Raw genomic sequence first — 23586 nt, forward strand, 5'->3', positions numbered from 1 at the left:
CCCCAGAGGGTAGGAGGATATGGGGTCCCCTGGGCTGGATCAGGGATGGTTTTCCCCCTCCAGCAGAGGCTGCAGGGGAAGGTGGGCTTTGCTGGTGCTGATGGGGGGGGGCAGGCGGTGCTGTGGCTGCTGGCCCCTGTGCCCGAGCCCTGCTGAAGCAGGGGGGCTGTGGTGGCTGTTGTGGGGCTACAGTGACAGGGGGGTGCCGGTGCATCCTGGGTGGTCAGGTGCTGGGAAGCATGGTGGCCCCATCCGGGCTGGGGCTCCGCCACTGCTACCAGGCTCAGATGACTTTGGGGTCTTTCCTCTCACCCAGCAGCCAGTACGTCCGCATCTTCCCCTTGCCCTGGGGGGCAGAGGGGGGTAGTGAGACCCTCCCCCGCCCGCACCACTGCTTCTTGGGTGCCATACCCAGCACCGAGGGGGACAAGGGGTCACAGCCCTGACCCACCCACCCACCGCATGGCCCTGCAGCAGGAAGGGCTGGCACCCCACCGGGGTCCCCGCGCCCTCACCTTCATCTCCACGTCCCCGCGCAGCTCCAGCTCAAAGCAGCCAAACTCATCCAGGACTTCCTTGGTGGTGGATGAGACATGGATCTTCAGAGCTGGGTGGCACAGAGGGACAAAAGGGACATGGCTGAGTCCGGGACCGTGGCATGACCCGTGGCACCAGACCCCAGCCGCCAGCCCCATGGCTCACCCTGGCCATTGGACTCCATGCGGGATGCGGTGTTCACCGTGTCCCCAAAGAGGCAGTACCGTGGCATCTTCAGACCCACGACTCCGGCGCACACAGGACCTATGGGCATAGAGATGCCCGGGGCTGCTGCAGGGCAGGCGGGCGAGCATCCCCTAGCCGCAGGTGCCGGCCGGTGCAGCGGCTTACCGGTGTGTACGCCGATGCGCAGGCGGAGCTGGTCGTTGGGCCGGTGCCGGATCTTGAAGGTTTTGACGGCCTCGAGCAGGGCCAGGGCCATGCGGACGATCTCGCGGGCGTGCAGCTTCCCGTTGCGCACTGGCAGCCCCGACACCACCATGTAGGCATCCCCGATGGTCTCCACCTGCAGGGTCAGGGAGAGCGGGTACACCCTGGGCTCCTTGCTGCCTGCCTCACTTTGGGGGGCTGCTCTTGCTCACCCCTTCCTCACCTTGTAGACGTCAAAGTTGTCAATGATGGCATCGAAGCAAGTGTAGAGATCATTCAGCAGTGTCACAACCTGAATGGAGCAAGGGTGCGTGTGGGGCTGGGTGTGGGCATGTCCCCCCCAGCCCCAGGGATAGCACTGCCAGGATATGAGCCGCCCCACCAGCCCTGCAGGGGGGCTGCCCCCCAAGCCCTGCTCTCACCTGCATGGGGGTGCTCTCTGCCGAGAGGGCAGTGAAGCCCACAATGTCGCTGAAGTAGATGGTGACGCTGTCAAAAGCCTCAGCCCGCACGGTCTCCCCGCGTTTCAGCTGCTCTGCCACGGAGCTGGCGAGGACAGGGGGGATGATGGTGCACTCCCACCCCAAATCCCTGTTACCCCTGCGTCCCTTGCCCTACACCAGCATGCAAAGCTGGCAAGGGACCCCATCCTTGCATGGCAGCTGGTGCACGCTGACCCCATGCCAACCCCCAGACCCACATGCTCCCATCTCTCCCCCTCTCACTGGGGCAGAATCTGGTAGAGGAGGTTCTCCGCCTTGCGCTTCTCCTCCAGGTAGGCCTGCGTCCGCTCCTCCACCAGCTTCTCCAGGTTGTTGGCGTACTGCTCCATGCGTGACAGCAGGTTGTCCAGGATGCTGGTGCTGCCCTCCCTGCCGGGGTACAGGCAGCTGGCACCACAGGAAGAGGTGCCCCCCAACCACTGCCCCCATGGCTCCCACCCGGGGCCACCTTCCCTGCTTGCCAGCCACCTACTTGTTGAATCTACGGATGAAGATCTTGATCTGGCTGAAGTCGGGGCGCTCGGCTGGCTCCTGCGCCCAGCAGCGCTCCATCAGCACTGCCAGCTCCTCGCTGTGCACCCCGATGTCGATGGAGGGGCGGAAGAAGGGCTTCTGGCTGTTACGCACCTTCTGCACGATCTCTGCCATGGGGTGGCCGATGGTGAGCACCAGACCTCCCCAGCAGGGACAGGAACACCCCATACCTGCCCCCCACCCTCACCTTTGGGGCTCAGGTCCATGCCCTCGATGTAGAAGGGGCCGTTGCGCAGGGCGACCTCCTGCACGATGATGCCAAAGCTGTAGACGTCAGCTTTCTGCATGCCCGGGGTGGGCAGACGTCCCTTCTGCAGCAGTTCTGGGGCTGTCCACAGCTTCTCTGGTGGGACATGGCCATGGGGTGGTGAGGCAAGGCCACCCCATCCCCCTGGTCCCCCAGTCCCCGGCGGTAGGCACTCACTGGCATAGAGAGCGTGCGTGTCCTCGCCGTCACAGGGCGAGCGGAAGCTAGCCAGCCCATAGTCAGTGATCTTCAGCACGAAGCGGCTGTCCACCACGCAGTTGGATGACTTGAGGCTGCCGTGGTGGCCGATGATGCTGTTGTGCAGGAAGGCCATTCCCTAGGACAAACAGATGTAGTGAAGCTGGCAGCTTTCAGGCACCTCCCCCAGTTCCTCGTGCCCCTTGCTCGAGTACCTTGACGATGTCGTTGATGAGGGAGTAGCGAAACATCCAGTCCAGGTTGATGCTCTCGTTCTCCAGGACGTCCTGGGGCAGCACATTGAGTAGACCCCACCAAGCACCCAGGCAATGGTGGCACCAGCACCAGCCTCACCAGGCACCCAGCTGTGGGAGGCTCCATGGCACCCACCCCCTCCTCTCCCCTGGCCTCTGACACCTGCTTGGGCAGCTCTGCTGCGAGTCTTGTAGGGCTTGGGTGGCCACCAGCATCTACAGCTCTGTCCTCAATACCCAGCCCAGATGGGTCACCTGAAGTGTCTAATTATCACCCCCCGTGTCCCCAGGCACCCTTACCTGCAGGCTGCCCCTTGGGCAGTACTCGGTGACGATGCAGATGTTGGGGGGATCGATGCATGCCCCGATGAAGCGGGTCAGGTGATTGAACTGGATGTCCCGCATCTGGAGGTGGAAGTGGAACCCAGCTGGCACTGAGGTTGGGGGGGATGCACTGCTGCTCCCACCAGCCCCACCCCCGCTGCCAGGACCAGCCACTGCACCCCCAGGCAGGGTGCCCACCCCAGCTCAGACCCCAAACCTACGTGTTTCAGCTCGAAGAGCACCTGCCGCGTCAGCTCGATGCGCTTCTTGTTGATGTGCTTGATGGCCACCACGTTGCCCTGGGGTGCCAAGGAGGGGGAAGAGGTCAGCGCCCACTGGGCAGATTTGGGGAGGGGAGGAAGTTGCCAGCATCCCATAGGGAGGGGGTGCAGCCAAGGGGGAGCACCTCAACAGGGCTGGGGGGTTTCAGGGGGAGGGCTCAGCTCCCCACCCGCCACACTGACCTTGAAGTGGCCGGTGTTGGCGAAGATCTGGTACTTGCCATGGGTGGTCATCAAGGAGCCGTAGCTGGAGCCACGCTGCAGGTAAGGAGGGGGTTAGGGATGGGGACCTCAGGGCAGGGGGTGACAGGCCCTAATGGAGCAAGGCAGGGATACCCAGGGGTGTGCAGGGGATAGTGCAGCACGAGCTCTGAAGGGTCAGGGTAAGCTCTGCATGCTCTGTAGGGAGGATGAACCCTATAGGGTGAGGTATGGTGTGCTGCAGCGGATGTAGGGGAATGTAGGGGATGGATAAGGTGTGGCTGTGTAGAGGATGGAGGATCACGCAGGGGCTTGATGAGGTATGGTGCTCTGTAGGGGATTCAGGGCTGTGTAGGGGATGGATCAAGCATGGCTCTGCAGGGGATGGAGAGCTATGTAGGGAGGGTGGGCTGCGTAGGGGATGGATGTAAAGTGGCTGAGGCTCTGTAAGGGATGCATGCAACGGGGCTGTGGCTCTGCAGGGGACGGAAGGCCGTGCAGGGAATCAACAAGGGAGGAGTGTTGTGTGGTGAGGGAGGGCAGCCCAGGGGCAGGACAAGGGTGGTGCCCCGGGACTGGCAGCTCTCACCAGGGACAGGGTGAGCCGGCTGCCCGCTGCCTTGTGGTACCGCTCAGGGCTCCCAAATTGCAGCTCGTCCCAGCGGATCCTCCAGAGCATGCTGGCAAGCTCCTTCTCCAGCATCAGCTTCCTGGGGGTCACATTGGGGTGAGCTCCCCATACCCCTCCCGCCCTGCACGTGCCCCTGCCAGGCTGAGGGGTGACCAGTGCCAAGGCAGGGGCTCCCCCAGCCCCAACTGACCTGAATATGAGGAAGCTGGAGATGCCAAACATGACGAAGGTGAGGCCAGTGCCCAAAGCCACGATGGCCAGCATAGAGAGGGGGGCTGCAGGCAGGAGGGAGAGTCAGTGTGGCCTGGCTGACCATGGGCACCAGGTTCCCATGGACCCACAGGGAAGGGTGGTGGGGACTGAGGGATGTGGGGGCCTGGTACACCCACTTTTATCGCAGGAGGGGTCATCCACATCAAAGACACAGGGCGGGTTGTCCAAGGGGGGGGCTCCCTTCACCCAGGGAATGGGTCGTCCCAGCCAGTGGATCTGCTTCTCCACACCTGAGTAGTGTCCCACCACCTACAGCAGAGAAAACTGAGGTCCCCCCAGCATCCCGTCCCCCAGCCCCAGCTGCCAGCAGGATCCCAGTGACGGCCCCCACCTCATACTGCCCGCTCTCAGGGTCGCCCATGGCCCATAGGTTGAAGTCCGTGTCCCGGTCATTGTTGCTGTCCATGCTCACCAGCCCTGTCACTCCTGTGGGAGACGAGAGACCCGGGTGGGACGGGGACTGGGTCTCAGTGACCTCGCAGCACCCCCGTCCGGGCCGCCCCACCCTATCCTTACCCTGGAACTTGCGGTCCCGCATCTTCTCGATGATGTGGGTGGCATTTTTCTTGGAGCCGCCCTCCCGCAAGGTCTCATTCAGCACCATGGCGTACAGCAGCATCCCGTCATAGAAACACCCCGCCACCAGGTTCATCTGCCAGGGGGGACCTCAGTGCACCTGCGGCCATGCACACGGGGGTACCCCAGCCACAAGACCCCCACACTGGGGCCACACACCCACCCATGGCCCCACAGCCCCACGCCAGGGCCACAGTCACACTCACGGCCCCATAGCCCCACATCAGGGCCATGCACCCACCCTGTGGGGATGGCACTGCCCATGGCTGTTGCCACCAGGGATGGTCCCTCTGGCATTGTCCATGGCCATGTCCCATCCTCTGCACCCTGGTGAGGTGCCACAGCCCCATGGGGAGGGTCCCCACCATGCCATCACGCAGGGAGACTCACTTACCAGGGAGTAGTTGAGCTGCACCCCGAATTTCTGCTTGGCTCGCAGGATGAGCTGGGTTTGGAAGTGCTGGTACTCAGGGTTTTGGGGCTCATAGTAGGTGATCACCAGCACCATCTGCAAGCAAGCACAGTACCCCACTTCACACACTGGGGCCAGGCTGGGGAGGTCCCTATCCCCGTCCCCAAGTAGGCGGGCGCAGCTCACCTGGAAAGCCTCGCGCAGCCCCGAGTCCTGGCCTGGGCTCTGCTGCCAGGGCTTGAAGGGGTCACGGGCAGAGTCGCCCCGCAGGCTCTCCCCAAAGACGTCCAGGTAGAAGAAGACGTAGTCACCGTTGGTGAGGTTCTCCCGCTGCGCCAGCTGCATGATCTGCCGCAGCATCTCCGGCGGCCCACAGAGATACACCACTGCCGGCGAGACACGGGGTGTCAGGGGGACAATGCCCTGGGGCACCCTGCTCAGGCATGGGGTGGGATGCTTTCCCTTGGGGAGATGGAGCAGAGCAACCCCGGGGGCACACTCGGTTGCTGCGGGGAGGACGGAGCAGGCGGATGGAGCAGTGCTCAGCTCACCGCCTTCTCATGCCACATGCCCCGTGGCCACAGAGCCCACTCAGCCCCACCGCCCTCGCTGGCCCTGACCCACTGTTGTTCCATCACCCACCTTGGGCTGAAGTGGGAAAGGAGAACAGGGGAACCCTTGCTCCAAAATAGGAGGCAGACACTCCACTCACAGACCCCACGCACCCGGCTCCAGCACCCATGCACACCCTGCTCCAGCAAAAGCCACCCAGGGGATGTCTCCCCCGGCACCAGCTCCCCAGCTGCTCCCTGCCAGTCCCAGCCAGGGGACTGGGAGGCCAGGAGAGGCGTCAGGGCCGTGCACCGGAGGCCCCTGGGGAACCCGGGCTGGGGAATGGGACAAACCCATGTTTGGGTTCGCGGCCGGCTGGCCGTGCGGCAGGAATGTGCAGGTTCCCAGATTCCAGCACCTTCGGCGGCGCCGGCGCTAATTGGAAACAGAGCATCTCGCTGGTGTGACCCACACGGCAAGGGGGTGCCCGGGCCCCGGCTGGCTGCCCCGCGTGCCCCCACCCACAGCTGGGGGCTCGGCTAGCCGCGATGGGATGCCCACCCACCTGTTGCGTGGGGACAGCGTGGGGCTGGCACAGGGCACCACGGGCTGTGGGGACGGGTGCCTGAGAGTGTCCGAAACCCCCCCAAGCAGGGGCCCTCCTTGCCCTTGCTGAGGATCCTGCCACTGCCTCCTCCCTCCCCCCGGAAAACCAGGGCCCCCGCTCCAGCCAGCCTGGCTGGGAACCCGGGATTGAGCAACGGAGGAGGCGGCGGCGGCGGGTGCTGGAGGAATGTCACGCTCGGGCGCTGGCCCCAGTGCGCAGCCCTTCTGCATGGGGCCCAGCACCCCGGCTGGATCCAGAGCATGGGGAGGGTGGGGGACAGCAAGGAAGCCCCGCGCCCTGGGATGGGGTCCCTGCTGCTGGAGGGCACCCCGCCATGCAGGCAGCAGGGCTGACGGGGTCACCCCCAGGGGCAGCGAAGCAGCCCACGGGTGGGAGAAGAAACCCAGCACAGCCACCTTGGGCACAGGAAACCCACAGCGACGTGGGGAGCTGCTCCTGGGCACGGGGCAGAGGAAATTACAGCAGCTTGAGCTGTGCATGAGCAAAAGCCTGCTTCAGGGTCTGAAATGGTTTCCCTCTGAGCGCTGCAATACCTCAGATAAACACTCTTGGCTGCCCCACTTCGCTAGTCCTGCACCCAGAAATGTGCCATCCCCACATTTCTCAGCCAGGATAGGCAGCTCAGCATCTTCCTGGCATGCAGAGGCTGAGGGGTCCCCCCACGGGAACACAGCATGGGACCCTCCCCATCCCATCGCAGGCGCCAGGAAAAGGCAGCCCACGGCACCGCACGGGCTGGGGAGCCACAACAGCTGGTGGCAGATGGTGGGACACCCTGGGCAGCCGGCCCCCGCGGTGGCGGCGGCAAAAGCCCGCCTGGTCAAAGGCCACCGAGCAAGGGGATCGATGGCGCCTGGACGGCTCCCCAGGGACAGTCTGCATGAGCTGCGCAGAAGGGAAGGGTCAATGCTCAGGGCTCTCCATGATGCTGGCAGCTGCCTCCAGCTGGCAGCCTCCTGCCTGGCCAGCAGCACCCCTGCCTGCTCACCTCCCCCCCCGGGGGGCCGGCGAACAGCCAAAGGCAGCCTCAGCATCATCGAGGACAAGGGGAATGGGGTCCTGCAAGGCTGGGGTGCATGCAACCCCCAGGCATTTACTTAGGGGGTGCCCGTGATGCAGAAGGCAGAGTGCACAGTCCCAGGGGACAGGTAGGACCCTGAGCGTGCAGACGGGGTGGCAGGACACTGCCTGACCCCTGCATGATGGAAGATAACCCTAAAGTGAGGGCAAATCCCTGCAAATCCCAGTTTCAAGCAGCCCCACCAGCATAGGGCACTTCAGCGCAGAGACCCTCGCCCCAGCCCGGGGGTATTGCAGGGGTGAGGACCAAATGCACTCCCCTCCCGGCGGCAGCAGCCGGCCATCTCCCCAGGCAGGGGACCTGGGCTTTGCAGGCAGATGCTCCAGTAATTCCCTCAACCACAGCTCTAATTATATCAGCGCTTTTGCAAGTGGCAGGAGAGACGTGGGCCCCTGCACGTCGCCCAGGCAGCGGTGAGAGGGGCAATGGGAAGTGCGAGGCGGCCATACACGGGACAGGGTGATGCACCCACATCCCTCCATGCCTGCTCTTTGGAGCAGTGAACGTCAGGCATCAGCAGGTTAGGGGACACATGGTGGGGCAGGGAAGCGGCTTTCCCCAGGAAAGGTTTACTAAACTCCTGCCCACCACCTGGCAGAAGGAAGGTGACACCAAGAGGGATGGCATGCGGTGTCATTGCAGAACATGGACATGGATGTGGCTGTGGCCAAAGCTCCTGCTTCCCTCTCCATGCCATGCCACACAGGAGTGGGCACTCCTGGAATGGCCTTGCAATGTCCCCACTCCCTGCCCCACACCCCCGAGGCTAGGAAAGCACCCAACATCAGCATCGAAGTCCTGCACACCCATCCCCATTGGGCCAAGCACTCAGCTCCGCACCCTGCCCCCATCTCTGGGCTGTGGCCAGAGGGGTCCAGACCCCCCCCGCACGCCGGCTTGAAGGGTTCCCAGATCTCTGCCCAAGCCTGGTGTCCTCCCCCAGCCGCCGACAGCCACGACCCCCTGCCTGCACCTGGAGGGATTGATTACCATCAGGGTGATTTACGGGACCAAGCTGGAAACATTGATGGGAATCGCTGATTTTAGCCCTTTTCCCCGCATGCTCCTTTGCCCCTGTCCCATGTGAAGATCCACACCCCACGGCTGGTGACGGCACACCAGGGAGCCTCCATCCCAGCCCCTTGGCCAAGCAAACCAGAGGGGCAGCCACAAGCTGCTCAGCTCCTGCGGTCCATCACGGGATGCCCAGCCCCACGGACCTAGCCCCACCAGCCTCACTCCCAGGGGTACCTGGTCCAGCACCCCAAAGCACCCCAGCCACGTGCCCCCATCCTGGTCCCGTGCAGCCTAGGCCATGTCTCCTGCTGGCCCATCTGGCCCCACTCATCCCGGCTCAATGTCCTTCTTAATGACACAGCATCTCAGGATCCATTAAGAAGCATCGTGGAGCGGCTGGCTCCGGGATCGATACACCCCGCTCATCAATAATGAAAGAGCATCAGGCTGCCCTTGCTCTCCAGCTGCCTCCATAAGCCCCTCCATTTCCTCCCGCTCCCAATATAGCTGGTCTCCTGGGCACTCACAAGGCACCAAATTGATTTATCCCGTCATCAGCAGGGTGGGGCCATCCCCAGCCCCATCCCTGGGGCACAGCTGGGACAGGCACAGCCCCGGGGAACCCAGGTGCCAGGCTGGGGGGCTCTGCCTGAGCATGGCAGGGCCACCTCGACGTGTCGGCACCAGGCTGCTTTAGGCACGTAACCGCAGCCAGCGCTGCCCTTCAGACGGCCACGTCCACACCGTCACCCACAGCCTCTGAGGAGGTGGCTGGGTCCTGCTTGCCCCTGGGGACTCCTTGATCCTGCTAATGCAAGAGGGTAGGGTGGCCCCAGCACCCCTCACATCACGTGCCCCACCGAGGTGAGGGTCCGCCCTGGCTCTCCCCCAGCACAGGGTGACCGGGCAAGGGGACAGGAAGGGGAACTCTGTGTCCCCCAACCCTGCCCTGGACCCCCCCCACTGGCACTGGGGTGGCCCAGGGGTCCCGGATCCTGCCTTGTCCCCTGTGGACCCACCTCCCCATCCAGGTCCCGCTGCTCCTCCAGCCCCACCACAACCAGATGTGCCCATCCCTTGCTGCGCCCTCCATACAACCTGCTTTGCCTACCCCTCCCCGTGCCCCACACAGGTCCCACTGCACCCCTTGCTGTGCCCCACAGGGGTCCCACTATGTCCTTGGCCCCCTCACTGCACCCTACACAAGTCCCACGGTGTCCTCAGACCCTCATTGTGCTCCACAAAGGTGCCACTGTGTCCTCGGCCCCTTGCTGTGCCCCACAAGGGTTCCACTGTGTCCTTGGACCCTGGCCGTGCCCCACACGGGTCCCACTGTGTCCTTGGACCCTGGCCGTGCCCCACACGGGTCCCACTGTGCTCCTCAGCCGTTGCTGTATCCTACACGGGTCCCATTGCATCCCCATCGCCTTGCTGCACCCCAGATGGGTCCCACCGCTCCCCCAGCCCCTTGCTGTACCCTACGTGTGCCTCACTGCATCCTTGGCCCCTCGCTGTGTTCCAGATGGGTCCCACTCCACCCTGAACCCCTTGCCGTATTCTACATGTGCTTCACAGTACCCCCAGCCCCTAGCTGCACCCCAGACAGGTCCCACCGCACCCCCAGCCCCTTGCTATACCCTACATGTGCCCCATTGCACCCCCGTCCCCTCGCTTCACCCCACACGGGCCCCACCGCACCCCTGTGCCCTCACCGTGCCCCACACGGATCCCACCGCATCCTCAACCCCTCGCTGCGCCCCAGGGAGGATTTTGCCTCCTCCCCTCCCCGAGCCCTGCGCGGTTCCCCCGCGGGGAGCCCCCTCCGCTTTCCCTCCCCGGGCGCTCAGCCCTGTCCCGCGCGGGGTCGCCCCACGCCCTACCCCCCCCGCCCCCCACGCCGCGCCGCCCCACGCACCGCGCCCGTTGGCCTTGATGAAGTGCACGGCGGTGTCGGGGCCGCCCTCGTCGGGGGAGTAGATGTGGTGGCGGACGGTGAGGTTGCTGCCGTCCTGCAGCTCCTGGTAGACACCCTCGACGGTGAAGTAGTAGGGTCGGTCGTCGGTCTTGCGGTCCACGTAGAGGAGGACGGCGCGGGCGCTCCAGTTGAAGTGGGCGTGGAGGTGGGAGACGAAGGCACCCAGTTTAGGGGCCGAGGGGCCGGTACGCACCGTCGTGCTGTAGTGCTCCCGTTTGCGGCTGAAACCGGCCGCCACCGCCCCGCCGGTGATGAGCGGCAGCCGCCAGTGCGAGGCGAAGCGCCCCACGGAAGCGGCGGGGTAGACGCAGCCCGGCCCGAAGAGGACGTCGGGGTCGTGGTAGAGCTTCAGGTCCACGGCGTTGAGCGGTGCCACGTACTCGGAGCAAGCGCCCTCCAGCTCCGAGCTCATGAACTCGACGCGCACCGAGAAGGGCCGCGGCAATAGCGGCGGTTCGCCCCGCTCCAGCGCTTCCAGCGCCAGGCTCAGCGCCGGCCCCACGCGCGGCCAAGCCCACGCGTAGCTCACGTTGCGCTCCGGCAGTACCACCGCCACCGTCAAGTTGGCGACCGCCCCGTCGGGGGTCGCCGCCCGCCGCCCCCCTCCCGCCGCCGCCGCCGCCGCCGCCGGCACCAGCAGCGCCGCCGGCAGCAGCAGCGGCAGCAGCAGCAGCAGCGGCAGCCGCGGAGCCATGGGCCGCGCTGGCTCCTCCGCCCCGGCCGCCGCCCGCGGCTCCTGCGCCCCGCCGCGCCCCCGCCCCGCCGCCTGCGCCCTCCCCCGGGCGGCACCGCCCCGGGCCGGCCAGCGCCCTCTGCCGCCGCTCCCCGCCCGGCCGGACGGCACGGGGATGGGCGGCACCGCGGAGGGGGGCGGGGGGGTCCCCAGAGAGCGGGGCCGGGGAGGGGGCTGGTGGGATGGGGCGCTGGGGAGGGGTGCGCCGGGCCTGGGGGAGGCCCGGTGGGAGGGTGGAGGGGGGCTCGCCTTCCGCGTGCCCCCGGTGGAGGGGTTGGGGGGGGGCTGTGGGGTTCTCAGTGTGGGGGTTAGGGAGGGGGGTCTCCAGGTCTGGGAGTTGGCAGGGACTGAGGAGGGGTGCCTGGGTTCTGGGGGGGTCCCGCTGGGAGAGGCTGGGGATCGGGGTGTCCGAGGGGGGGGTGAATTGAGGAAGGGGTATGTCGGTTCGGGGCGGGGGGGTGTCCAGTGAAGAGGGGTTGGAGGGGGCATCCGGGTTCGGGGTGTCCCCGGGGGGCGGAATTGAGGAAGGGGTATCTCGGTTCTGGGGGGGGAGTCCAGTGAAGAGGGGTTGGGAGCGGGCATCTGGGCTCTGGGGTGGTTGGGAATTGAGGAGGGGACACCTCGTCCTGAGGGTCTCTATAAGGGGTTGGGGAAGGCCCTGGGCAATGGGGTGCGGGGTGGGGGGTGTTGTTGGGGCCTTGGTAAAGGACTGCCCTGGGGAGGGGTGTCCCCACTGGGGGCGGTGGTGAGGAGGTACACGGCTGTGGAGTGCAGCCGGCTGGCAGGGCAGGGGACATCCAGTGCCCTGGGTGTGGGTATACCCCTGGGGGGCAGAGGGGGAGGTTGGGGAGGTCCCTGGGGATTTGGGGTGCAGGGGGGCGACTGGGGAGTCAGGCCCTGAGAAGCGGGATGTGCTGGGGATCCAGATGTCCCGGACACCCAGAACATCCCCCCAGCAGTGGAGAGTGCAACTGGGGAGCCGTGCCACTGGGATCTAGTGTCCCCGCTGCCTGACCCTGGTCCACGCATGGCCTGGCCAGGGCAGGCAAGCAGAGGGGGGCTGGGGGCGGGGGATGCTGGGGGGCTGGAGGCCGCTGCAAGTTTTAAGGCTCCAACCCCTGTGCTATGGGGCGCAGGCCTGTGAGGTAGTGGGGTAGGGAGGTGGGGGGCTGCGAGGGGAGCAGAGGGGCTGGGACGCAGCCCGTGGAGCACAGGGGAGCGCTCTGGGGGCAAGGACTAGCTATAGGGCAGAGAGCCCTGCGCAACCCCCCAGGACGCCGTGGGGCTGGGATAACCCGGGCAGAGCGGTGCTGCCGGTCATCTCCGGGGATTTGGGGAAGCACCCGAGTGGATGGCAGCCCCGACTGCCATGGGGGGCTGCCCCAGCCCGGGGGGACACACAGAGGTGCCCTTTGTTTGCAGGTGGGGCCCCGGTGGGGCCGGGGCTCGGCGGGGGCAGCGTGCCTGCGGTGCATTCCTTGCATTCCCAGTCTGCTGCCTGCTCCCATCGGGTGGGGAGTGGGTGTGTGTTGCCAGCCCCTGCCCCACGGCTCAAAGCTATGGGGGGTGGCACGCGTGTGTGGGGCACAGGGGGGAGCGCAGCGGGAGCCCAGTGGCTGTGGGTCTTGCTGGTACTGCCGGCCCTGCAAAGTCCTGCAGGGATCGGATGCGTGAGGGATACTGTGCTGAGCGGTGGGCAGGGGAACCCTGTCTCCTCCTGCGATTTGGGGCAGGCCACCAGAGCTGCCTGTGCGGAGCTGCGGGCATGGCACCCCCGGGTGCCCCAGCACAGGTTCCTCCACAGCTGGGGCTGCCGGGAATCACAGCCCCTCTCACTGTCCCTGCCGATGCCACTGCAGGTGTCCCCACCATGTCCTTCCTGTCATCGCAGGGTCAGGGAGCTCAGCTCACCCAGCCCGGCACAACCTGAGCTGGGGGGATTCGGTTGCCAGCTATAAATACCCCAGTCAGGTTGTGGCATGGAACCAACAGCGGTGCTTGAGCCGAAGGACAGCACTGCTGCAGGACTGTCAAATCCAACTGTCAGCAAACAGAGACGAGAAAGGAGAAGTTGGGAATCTGGAAGAGCTTCTCCATGGGGTGTGAGGCTGGGCATGGTGACGGTCCCACCAGGGACCACAGCCTCTGCAAAATCACCCCTGCTGCTGGGGGTTCACGGGGCATTGATGGTGCCCAGTCCTGTGCCCCACGTGTGACCCATGCGGGGCACTGATGGTGCCCAGTCCTGTGCCCCACGTGTGTCCCCATGCTGGGCAGCCCAGCGCCGGGGTGTCTGTCCCGAGCCACAGTGGCATCTCCGAGCCTTGGGCTGGGCTCACTTGGTGGCACTGGCCAGGGTGCACTGTGGGGCAAAGGGACTGGGGAAAAGCCTTCTGCGACCTGTGTCCTCTCCCTGCCTGCAGCAGGCAGGGAGCAGGCAGCGAGTCACCCGTCTGGGCAGTGGTGATGCTCTCGCAGGACCTGCCATGGGCAGGATGCAGCCAGCGGAGGACAACGGCCCTGGCAAATTACAAAAAAAAAAAAAAGATGTGGGGGGGGAAAAAGCAGAGGGGGGTGGAAGGAGTGTGGGAGCAGCCTGGGGGGACTCACCACAAGTGGGATGGTGTGCCCTGTGCGGGGGGGGGTCCGTGGGTGCCAGGGTACCCCGTGTTTGCGTGTGCATGCCAGCAGAGGGGGCCCGGTCACCGCCGCCTGTATTCCGTACACCCCTACAACCGGGGACACCGGCGACAACCTGCCGGCTGTGCCTGCTGCCCCTCGGACAACCAGGCAGCCGGAGGGCATGTGGGGCAGCTGCCCCGGCTCTGTGTCCCTTGTGTGACCAGGGCATCCCCCCACAAGTGCACATGGGGCAGAGGAGCCGAGGTGGGGATGGGGTCTTACGGGACTTGGTACACTTGCTGTCCCCCAGCCTGCGCCCTGGGGCATGCTCACTGTGCTTTAGGGTTTTTGTAACTCCGTCTCGCCTTCCCGGTCCCATGGTCTCACACCGAGCTTTAGCTTTTCTGCACTTGGCATCCCAGGTCTCAGAGCTGACAAGTCTTCCTTCCACGGGGCTGTGCCCAGCACCCTGGTCCTGGTGGTCTGCGGTGGTCCATGGCAGTCTGTGGTGGTCTGTGGAAGTCCATGGCAGTCTGTGGTGGTCCATGGTAGTCTATGGTTGTCTATGGTGGTCCATGACACTCTATGGTGGTCCATGGTGGTCCATGGTGGTCTGTGGCAGTCCATGTCAGTCCACAGAGGTTCATGATGGTCTATGGTGAACTGTGGTTGTCTGTGGTGGTCCATGGTGGTCTGTGATAGTCCATGGTGGTCCACGGTGGACTGTGGTGGTCCATGGCAGTCCACAGAGGTCCATGATGGTCCATGGTGGTCTGTGGAGGTCCATGGCAGTCCATGGTGTCCCATGGTAGTCCGTGGCAGTCCTTGCACTGCACCAGAGCATGGTGGGCACCAAGGACACAGCCCTACCTTCCCGCTCCAGGGAGCTCATGCCCAAGAAGTGCCCATCTTGTTTTCCGGGTTCCCATCAGGCGAAACCAAGCCCCAGGTCCCCAAAGCTGATGATTGTTTAACTGCTAAAAAAAGTTTTTCCACTTCCTCGAGTGCAGCAATGTGAGCTAGTGGGCTGCAGGGCCCTGCCAAGTGCCTTCACCTCTGCACTGAGAGCGGGGCCAGAAACCTGTCAGCCTCAGGAGGTGCCTGTAAAGACCACGGCAGCCACCACAAGTGGGTGCCTGTGGCACGGTCGGCTCCACCGGGGCTGGGTGGAGGAGCCATGCAGGCACCGCTGTTCTGGGGCACGTACATCACTGAGGCATCCCTGGTGCTGCAGAAGCCCAGCACCTCCAAAGGCCATCCCATCCTGAACGGGAGAGGAACATCTCCAGGTCGGGGAGGCTTTGGCCAGGTGGGCACGAGACACACGGGGAAAGGTGCAGGCACACAGGGCAACCTTTGCACGTATGGGCTTCCTGTGCTCCTGCTGTCCAGGAAACCTGAAGGGCTCATTGTGTGGGTTTGGGGTTTGTGTGCCAACAGCAGAAAAAATGGAGCAGACACAAATGTTTTAAAGGGAAAAACATGGGTAATGCAGCAGCTATGTTGTCCCCTCCAGTTCAGGGCAGGGAGTGTCCCAGTGTGTCCATGGGTTCAGTCCTCAGCATCCGCACCCCTCTGTGCCCCAGACCCACAGCAGGCCCCTTTGAGCATCCTTACAGGGCACCAGGACAGGACAAGTCACCCACATCTCCCCTCAGGTAGTTGCTGCCCATGCTGAGATGGGGGTACCAGCTGTGATTCTTTCCCCTCCATCTGATTCTGTGATTCTGTAATCTGCTTCGGGACCCCAGGAGTGGTACGAGGGGTCCCAGCCCCATGCCCAGGTGGTCTGTTTCACCATGAAGCCATCAGCCACCTATGGCTTTTCCTGTAGGGTGTTTCTAAAGCAGGGCAGCACCCCAGGGTGCTCCCGTGGGTGCCAGCCTACAGCCCATGATGCACCAGGGCGATGCGGGGTGCAGGGGGAGCTTATGGCTGGAGCAGGATATCTGTCCTTCTGATCCCAGAGAGAGGCCAGAGAAGATCTGCAGGATCCATTCAGGACCCAGAAAGCCCCAGTGTTTCCTGGGGCTCTCCCTGTATCCCACTGAAGCATGGTGCCCAGGACGGGTCTGGGAGTCCCCAGGGGCTCCCCAGCATGTCCCAGAGCAGTTACACGCCCGGGTCAGCACCAGTGGCACAGCACCGCCGTGGCAAAGTCCTCTCCATTGGGGAGCTGCCCGGGATGGCTTCTCCATCTTGGGGTGCGCAGACCCCTGACCTCCCCGGCGGGTGCCCAGGCCCAACAGGCAAGTGGCACTTTTTTGGCCAGCGCAGCTCCTGCGTGGCCCAGGAATGATCTCCCAGGGTTATTTCTGACTCACAGGACAGGAAACGTTTTGGGGTTTAAGCCGAGCTGAATAATGTGCTCATTTCCTTGTGCCGACTACAAAGCACCTGCTCCAGGGGATTTATGGAGTGCCGGCCTCTCGCACTCGCTGCGCGGCTGCCCGCCCGGATGTTTTTATTTTCCCGGGATGGCCAGCAAGTGCCAAGGCCTGTTTTCCTAAACACCCCCCGCCCTCCCGGCATGTTTCCTCGAGGGGAGCCTGGGCAGAGCCACAGGCTGCAGCACACCTAGGGTGCGGGGGTACCCAGGGTGCTGGGGTGCCAGGGTGGGTGCCAGCACCCTGATGGGGCTGAGGGCAGCGGGGATGGGTGGCTAACCCACTGGTGCCAAAACCTGGCCTCGCACAGAGCAGCCACAGCTGGGATAAATGGCCTGGGAGAGTACCAAAGGATGATGGAGAGGGATGGAGCATGGGGGCAAGCAGGGGAGGATGAGACTGTGCAAGAGAGGGCAAGAGGGCAAGGGAGCCTGAGGGAGCCGTGGCGTGGGGCTGCCCAGGCTGTGGAGCCCTGCCTGACACCAGCTGTGGGCAGGAGGCACCCAGCCTGGGGTGGGCAGAGCCCACCCCACAGCTGGGGACCCACAGACACCATCCCACAGCAGACCCCACCCCATGGTTGGGGACCCACAGACACCATCCAACCTGGGCTTGTAGAGCCCCTGCAAAACACTGCGCCCAGCCCATGGGGTGGAAACAGCTGTCCCCTGTAAGGAGGGTTGGGGTGTGAGCGCTGAGGCCAGGGACACCCACGGGACACACAGGGCATGCCAGCATGCCTCCCAGCCCACGCTCCTCCAGCAACACTGAGCTCCATCCAGTGGGCAGCGAGCCTCCAGAGTAAGGTGACATCAAGGTTTTCTTCATGTCCCCTCCACTTTGTCCCCTTTCTGGAGCAACAGCCTCATTGCTTTAGTCCTGGTGGGGTTGGCTCTGATCCCACCTGCATTTCCAGCCTCTGGGAGCTATCCCATCTGGCTTACTAGCTGCAGGAGTAAGGATGTAGTGAGCCGGCTGTCATTCTCTGTCTAGCCCTTTGTCCCCTCCTGTCTCCCTTTCCCACTCCTGGTTGCCCAACTCTCTCTGACCCCCTGCTCAGCTCTTCCTGGGGTCCGGCTGCGCCGGTGAGCACTGAGTGTTCAGGTGAGCAGACATGGCTCAGAGCTGGCATCTGCCTGCATGCTGCCTGCACCCTGCCTGCACCCTACCGTGGTGCCCTGGGGTCTCTGTGGCTTGAAGCACCTTCAGGGCACTGGGCAAGGAGAGGTGCCCACGTCCTGCAGCCACCCCAGGGCCCAAGGAAGCACCGGGATCCAGCTGGGGCAGCTCAGCCCAGTGATAAGTTGGGTTTGGTTTTTTTTTTTTCTGTTTAGAGAGAAAACAAAGCGCTTGTGGGGAGCAGGAGCCAAGCTCCCCAGTGCCTAAAACAGCAATCGCAGCACTTCCTCGGATTTATGGTGTTTGCTTTCACAATGCCAGCCGGGATCCTGTTTGCTTCCTGCTCTGCAGCTGCAGTCCCAGCTGAAGGCTCAGGAGATTCAGGTTTTATAACACTCCTGGATCCTGCTGATGGCAACTTGTCCAGCATCCTTTTTTTATTACCCCCACACCTCCTGCAGGACTGGAGTGGGCTGTTGTCACCCCATCCCAGCACCCACTGACTTGGGTGCTTGCCCTTGCCCGTCCATAGGGTCCCGTTGTCCGGCACCAGGGGCTTGAACAGCAGGTCTGTCGAGAGAGCACCCAACTTTTGCTGGGAGAAGAGTCCAGAGATGCCATGCCCTTGGTGCGATGTGGCACCCAGATTTTGCAGGGCACAGCTACCTTCCCGGGGGCAGGCCAGGCAGGAGCAGCTGGGTCCCGCTGTGGCGATGCTGATGCACGGATGTGACCTTCTCCTGCAGGGTCCCGGGATGCTCAAGGCTGGTGACTGCTCCTCATCTGCACGCCGGGACACGCAGTCAGTCCCTGCTGTTGGCCTCTGACTGATAAATTAGAGACTGAACTTAGAGCAAGGCACTTCTTCCAGCCCTTACATCCCTTCTGTGGCTCTTCCCCAGGCCTCAGTTCTCCCCCCAAGATGTGAGCACCAAAACCAGCTGCCCCCTTTCACACCCCGGGGCAAAACCTCCTCTGGGATGCACTAGCGAGAGCAGCCAGAGAGGGTGTCAGCTCCTCCAGCCACAGCATCCCTTGGGTACCCGAGCGGAAGATCTCGAGCATCCAGTCCATCTCCAGCTGCTGCTTTCCAAGCTACAAGCCCCCTCCTGTACAAGCCAGACTGAAATGCTCTGGACCCCCCACGGGTGTGTGTGGTGGAGCCAGGCGGGTGCCTGGGGATGCAAAAGACAGGGAAGAAAAGTAGCCAGGAGGGGGAAGAGCAGGACCAACAGGCTGCGAGGGACCACCAGCCCTGTCCCCTGATGCACAGCCACGGTGCAGAGGGTGCTTCGCCACCTGTGTCCCTTTGCAATGCGACAAGGGGTGTCCTGACCCCCTTTCCTTCTCCTCTGCATTTAGCCAGTGAACTCTGATGAAATATCCAAAGGCCACGAGTGCGCTGGTAGCTGTAACCCTCTCTTTGGGAAACCAGAATGGCTACAGAAATCCCGGGAATGCCTCCCCATGTCCCTGATGGCGCAGGGGCAGTGCCCCTCTGTAGGGCTGAGAGATGCTCTCGCCCCAAATTTTCGGCACCCTCCTGGAAGCCTGGCAAAATCACACAGGCCTCCAAATGAAACCCAGCGCTTTTGTTTAAAGTTTGCTGTACTCGGTGATGAAACGATGATGGATTATTTCATTGTGGTTGCTAGCGTGCCAGATTTCTTTTTCCAAACACACAATAGGAGTATTCATTTACTGCTCCGACGATGAACGCTTTTATCCTCCTTATATAGTAACAACCCTGCACCAAAGGGTGAGTTTAATTTGTCACTGATACACTTCATCCCGGCTCACAGCCTCGCGCTTGGCAGGTTATTCATGGGTACCCTGAGTTTCTCTGGTTTATTATCAGCCTTTTCCAAATGATCCCACCCTCACTGCCATCCAGCCACCCCACCTGGGGGGCACAGCATCATTCAGGGCACTACGAGAGGGCTGGGGTAACTCTCTGAGGGGGAGAGGCGATGCAAAGCCGGGGCTGCTCCCTCGGAGGCAAAAGCACAAGATGCAGGATGGGGATGCAATGGGGCGGCAAGGGGGCCCGGAGCAGCAGCGCGAAGGGACTATGTGTTCAAATCCGAAGGTGGTGAATCCAAAGCGGATAAAAGGAAGCATTTTTTTTTTCACTCCATGCTTAATTAGGCTGCCACAGGAAAATGCTCAGGCCAAAATTAAGCAGGATTCAAGGAGGGATTGGGCATTTATGGGGATAACAAAAATATCCAGCTATAATAGCGGATGCCAACACAAATTCTGGAAGGGATATTAAGCCTCACGCGTCAGGGTGTAAACATATCCCAAACTCTCAGAAAGTAGGGAGCTTAATGCAGGGGCAGATGACCCACATATGCTACTGCTACCGCTGCCGCCTCGCTGCCAGCACGGCCCCGCGCTGGCCGAGCCACGGGCTGGACCGTCCCTGGAGCCCCGTTTCCTGCTGCCGGCAGCACCTCTGAAGAGGGCTGCGAATTTCTCTTGGCAATTCAGCCCTTCCCTTGTAGCTCTCCGGGGCTGCATGGCTCTCAGGGCTCTGACCTCCTCCACCTCGCCCATCCCCTTCGTTTGCCTGCTGATAACAGCATTATCACTTCAACCCAGATGCAGCCCCTCTGGGTAAGTGTCTGCGTGGACAACAGGCACATCCCTGGGTAGTGTGGCATCTTCCCACAGCTTCTTGCTTTCAGCCAAGCCCCTTGTTTCCCTCTCAGGTCACTTGTTGCCCAAATGCACCTTTGTCTCCTGATTTCATCCCTCCTGTTCCCTGTTTCTGCTGGGGACAGTCTCCAGACTCTGAAAGGGGCTGCTCAGCTCTGGCGTCTCGTAGGTGCTGCACGCACACAAGCATGGCCCTGCCTTCATGGGCGCTGTTCAGATGAGCCCTGGGTCATGCCATGCGCATCACCTTCCTCACCTGCTCTGCATCAGTGGCAATTGCTATACTGCCTGCTCTTGGCCAAAAAAACCCCGCTGTCACCCCCAGCCCATGTGTGGCCACAAGCATGGCACGGCTGCAGCCCAGGCTGGGGTGAAACTGCCGTGCTGTGGTACCCGGGAGCTGGGTGTGAGCATCTCCATCCCCGCCGAGGATGGTGCCATTGCATCCTACACTGGTTGTTAACAGGGCACCTGTGCTGCTCCAGTCCCTGCAAGATGGGATGCTCCCAAAACCTTGGCCGCTGTGAAGGATCAGAGACAGCTCACCATGACCAGAGGGGAGCCTGGAGCTCTCCTGGTCAGGGTCTCCCGCACTTGCTGCTTGTGTGCTCAGCACCCTGCCGAGGGCAACCCCACTGGGCTCCCTTCGATCTCCTCTCGCTGTGGAGCCTTGCACCCACAGGGGCTTCCAACTGGAGACATTTCTGGAGGGCATGAATCAGCTTTTCACAGCTTGTTAAAAATCTTGATCCTACCTCTTGTTTTCATGCCTTTCAAATCAGGAAATGAGTTTTACAACTTTTCCAGTGGGGCACAGCTGGTGGCCAGGGTCGTAAAGCTGAACTTTATAAATATCTCTTGTTGGGATCAGGGGAAGAGCATTAAAAAGGCGCACAGAGAGAGAGAGAGAGAGAGAGAAGGGAAAGGAGCAAAGGCAATAGAGAAGCAAGGCAACCTCGGTGGAGAAGCCCAGCTCAACACCGGCCATGGCCATGCGAGTGCAGAAGATGGGGTGTGCTTGGGGCAGGCTTTGCCTGCTGCTCTCCCTCCTCCTCCAGCTGCCAGGCTCCCAGGCCAAATGCTACTTCCAGGCTAAAGGTAAGTGGGGAGGTGAGCCGGGAAGATGCCGATGGGAAGAGGAGGCCTCAGCTTTCTCCCGGGTGGTGGGGCTCTCCCTGTGTGCCTACAAAGTGTGGAAGGCACTGTGCTGAGCTCAGGAGCGTGATCGTGGGCCAGTGATGAGTGGAATGAGCAGTCTATAAACCACAGAACAGCTCCCCAGGGCTCTGGCTGAGAAACAGCTCACTGGGCCATGAAGAACTCCTGGCAGGAGCCCCGCTGGGGCTGAGCGTGCACGACTAACATCAAAGGGAGGACGTCTGTCCGTCTTTCCTCTGCTGCCTCCTTCCAGGCCTGCAGAGATGCTCAAATCCCAAGGCGCGCTGGATATGCCCTCTCCAGGGAAGCATGAGCCACTTGCCTCTGCCCCAGGCCCCAGGGGCAGTGAGGAGAGCCACAGGGCATGGCCAGGAGAGAATGGATGGGAGCATCGCCCTCAGCAGATGCCTGGGTATCCCATACCTGCGGGGTGGCAGAGAGGCCACCACATATCTTCTGTACCGTGGGGCGGGTGGGAGGTCATGACATCACCCCTGTCCTCTTTGAGGGCAGAGGGGTGCCGAGGAGGGTCCCACATGCCCTGGCGCAGGCCCACGTGTGCTCATGGCCACCGTTTCCTTTGCAGCTCCGTGTGAGTACGAGGGGAAGCAGTTCTCCCTTGGGGAGTCGTGGCTGAGCACCAACTGCCTGCTCTGCACCTGCCTGCACCCCATCGGCGTGGGCTGCTGTGAGATGTGAGTGAGGGGCTGAGGGGCGCTGGGGGTGGGCTGCTGCTGGTGATGCTGCCCTGCCACGGCACCTCTGCGCCCGCAGCAGGGAGGAGGTCGTGTGGGCTGCAAACGCAGCGGAGCATATGTCAGAGCCCGGGGGGCTGTGGGGGGCCAGGCCCTGGGGGACAAGGGGCAGAGGTGGGCAGGAGCCCACCGGGGTGCTGACGGTGGTGGGGTGAGTCGGGGAGACAAAAGTGGGGGCCAGGGGTGTTTCAGCACAGCAAGATGTCAGGAGCTGTGACCCAGCCTGCCTGAGCTGGCCAGGGAGACACCCCAACTCGGAGGGGCTGGCAGCGGAGGAAGCCACCCAGCCCTGCCAGTAGTCCCCTGGCACAGACCTGGGGGAGCTGATGGCACCGTGCCCTCTCCCGCAGCACCCAGCACCCCATCGACTTCCCCGACTGGTGCGAGGCCCACTACGACTCGCAGACCTGCCAGATCTCGGTGGTGCAGAAGGCCAACCCCAGCCTGCCCTGCGTGAAGAGCATGGAGCGCGACTGGGGCTCGACTGGCACCCCTGAGCCACTGAGCAACAAGGTGCTGGGCACGGGGCTGAGCAGATAGAGGCTTGGCGTTTCCCTGCACCCCCCCCGCATCATCCTCCCTCCTCCAGAGCACACCTCCCGCATGCTCCAGACCTGCCCCATCCCGTAGAGACGTCACTGCTGCCATCTTCGAGGGAAACCACTATCCACACACTACGGTTCTGACTTAACATTTACACCCTAGCGCTGCCACGGTACAGCTTTGCTTCCACCTTCAGCTTCCTGAACCAAACCAGGGCCCCCTCCCTGCGAGATGCCCTGTGCACTGTGGGAAGGTGGATCCTAGGTCTCTTCCCAGGTGGGCAGGAAACCTCCAGCTGCTAAAGAAAGGGGTACAGGACCGAATTAGCCTGCCTTGTGGCAGTCTTGTACTCCCACACCCAGCCTCAAGCTAAGCAGCTCCGTCTTCCATCCGAGACCCCCATCCCCGTGCATGACAGCCGCTGGGAGCTCACTGGGGAGCACCACAGCCCTTCATGCAGGATCCGCGCACCCTGGCCAGCCCCTTCTCTGCCCCGGAGCACAAGGGGCACAACCCACCTCTGGAACCACTAGTGCCCCTGCTCCCACAGCTCCCGGGGCTGGAGGGGGTCCCTGGCACTGCGGGCCAGCCCTGGGCAACACTGCAATGGAGCCAGCCCAGGGCAGGCGGCAGAGGAGGGGGAACCACTAGATGTTCCCAGGGGAGGCCCCCATCCCAGCAGCAGGGGAGCGGGTCAGGGAGCTGGGTGCCCTGCTACGGTTCAGGAAGCTGAAGCAATCCACATGTGCCAGGGTGGAGCCAGCTGCCCTGGCAGCCTGCCCCAGCTGGTGCCATGCCTGTGTTGTGCAGAGCCTTGTGTAGATGTTTCTGTTCTTGCAATAAATATATTAAACAAAGAGGAGGTCTCCAGCCTGTGACTGTCGTGCAAGGTGGGCTGTGTCCACCACCGGGAACAGGGTAGGAGTAAGGCTCTTGAGAAGGACGAGTTTTGCACATTCAGATGTTTATTAGATTTCCATGCAAAGAGGAAAAC

At 63.0% G+C, this 23586-nt stretch overlaps 2 protein-coding genes across 2 annotated transcripts; one reads left to right on the forward strand and one right to left on the reverse strand.

The window, feature by feature from the left end:
• Nucleotides 1-228: 228 nt before the first annotated feature.
• Nucleotides 229-11308, reverse strand: NPR2 (natriuretic peptide receptor 2). Its single transcript, XM_059833309.1, has 22 exons — nt 10555-11308; nt 5548-5747; nt 5344-5457; nt 4890-5025; nt 4705-4799; nt 4490-4622; nt 4291-4375; nt 4059-4179; nt 3452-3526; nt 3209-3286; nt 2964-3068; nt 2625-2696; nt 2389-2548; nt 2152-2307; nt 1903-2071; nt 1653-1799; nt 1350-1473; nt 1151-1219; nt 889-1063; nt 703-801; nt 516-607; nt 229-346 (listed from the first exon to the last, which is right to left on the reverse strand). Exons 1-22 carry the CDS (start codon nt 11306-11308, stop codon nt 284-286), a joined length of 3222 nt encoding a protein of 1073 aa, XP_059689292.1. The 3' UTR covers nt 229-283.
• Nucleotides 11309-21122: 9814 nt separating this feature from the next.
• MSMP (microseminoprotein, prostate associated) lies at nt 21123-22589 on the forward strand. Its single transcript, XM_059833750.1, has 3 exons — nt 21123-21234; nt 21881-21989; nt 22400-22589. Exons 1-3 carry the CDS (start codon nt 21123-21125, stop codon nt 22587-22589), a joined length of 411 nt encoding a protein of 136 aa, XP_059689733.1.
• Nucleotides 22590-23586: the final 997 nt, after the last annotated feature.

The sequence above is a fragment of the Gavia stellata genome, chromosome Z (genome assembly GCF_030936135.1).
Source record: "Gavia stellata isolate bGavSte3 chromosome Z, bGavSte3.hap2, whole genome shotgun sequence".
Lineage (NCBI taxonomy): Eukaryota > Metazoa > Chordata > Aves > Gaviiformes > Gaviidae > Gavia > Gavia stellata.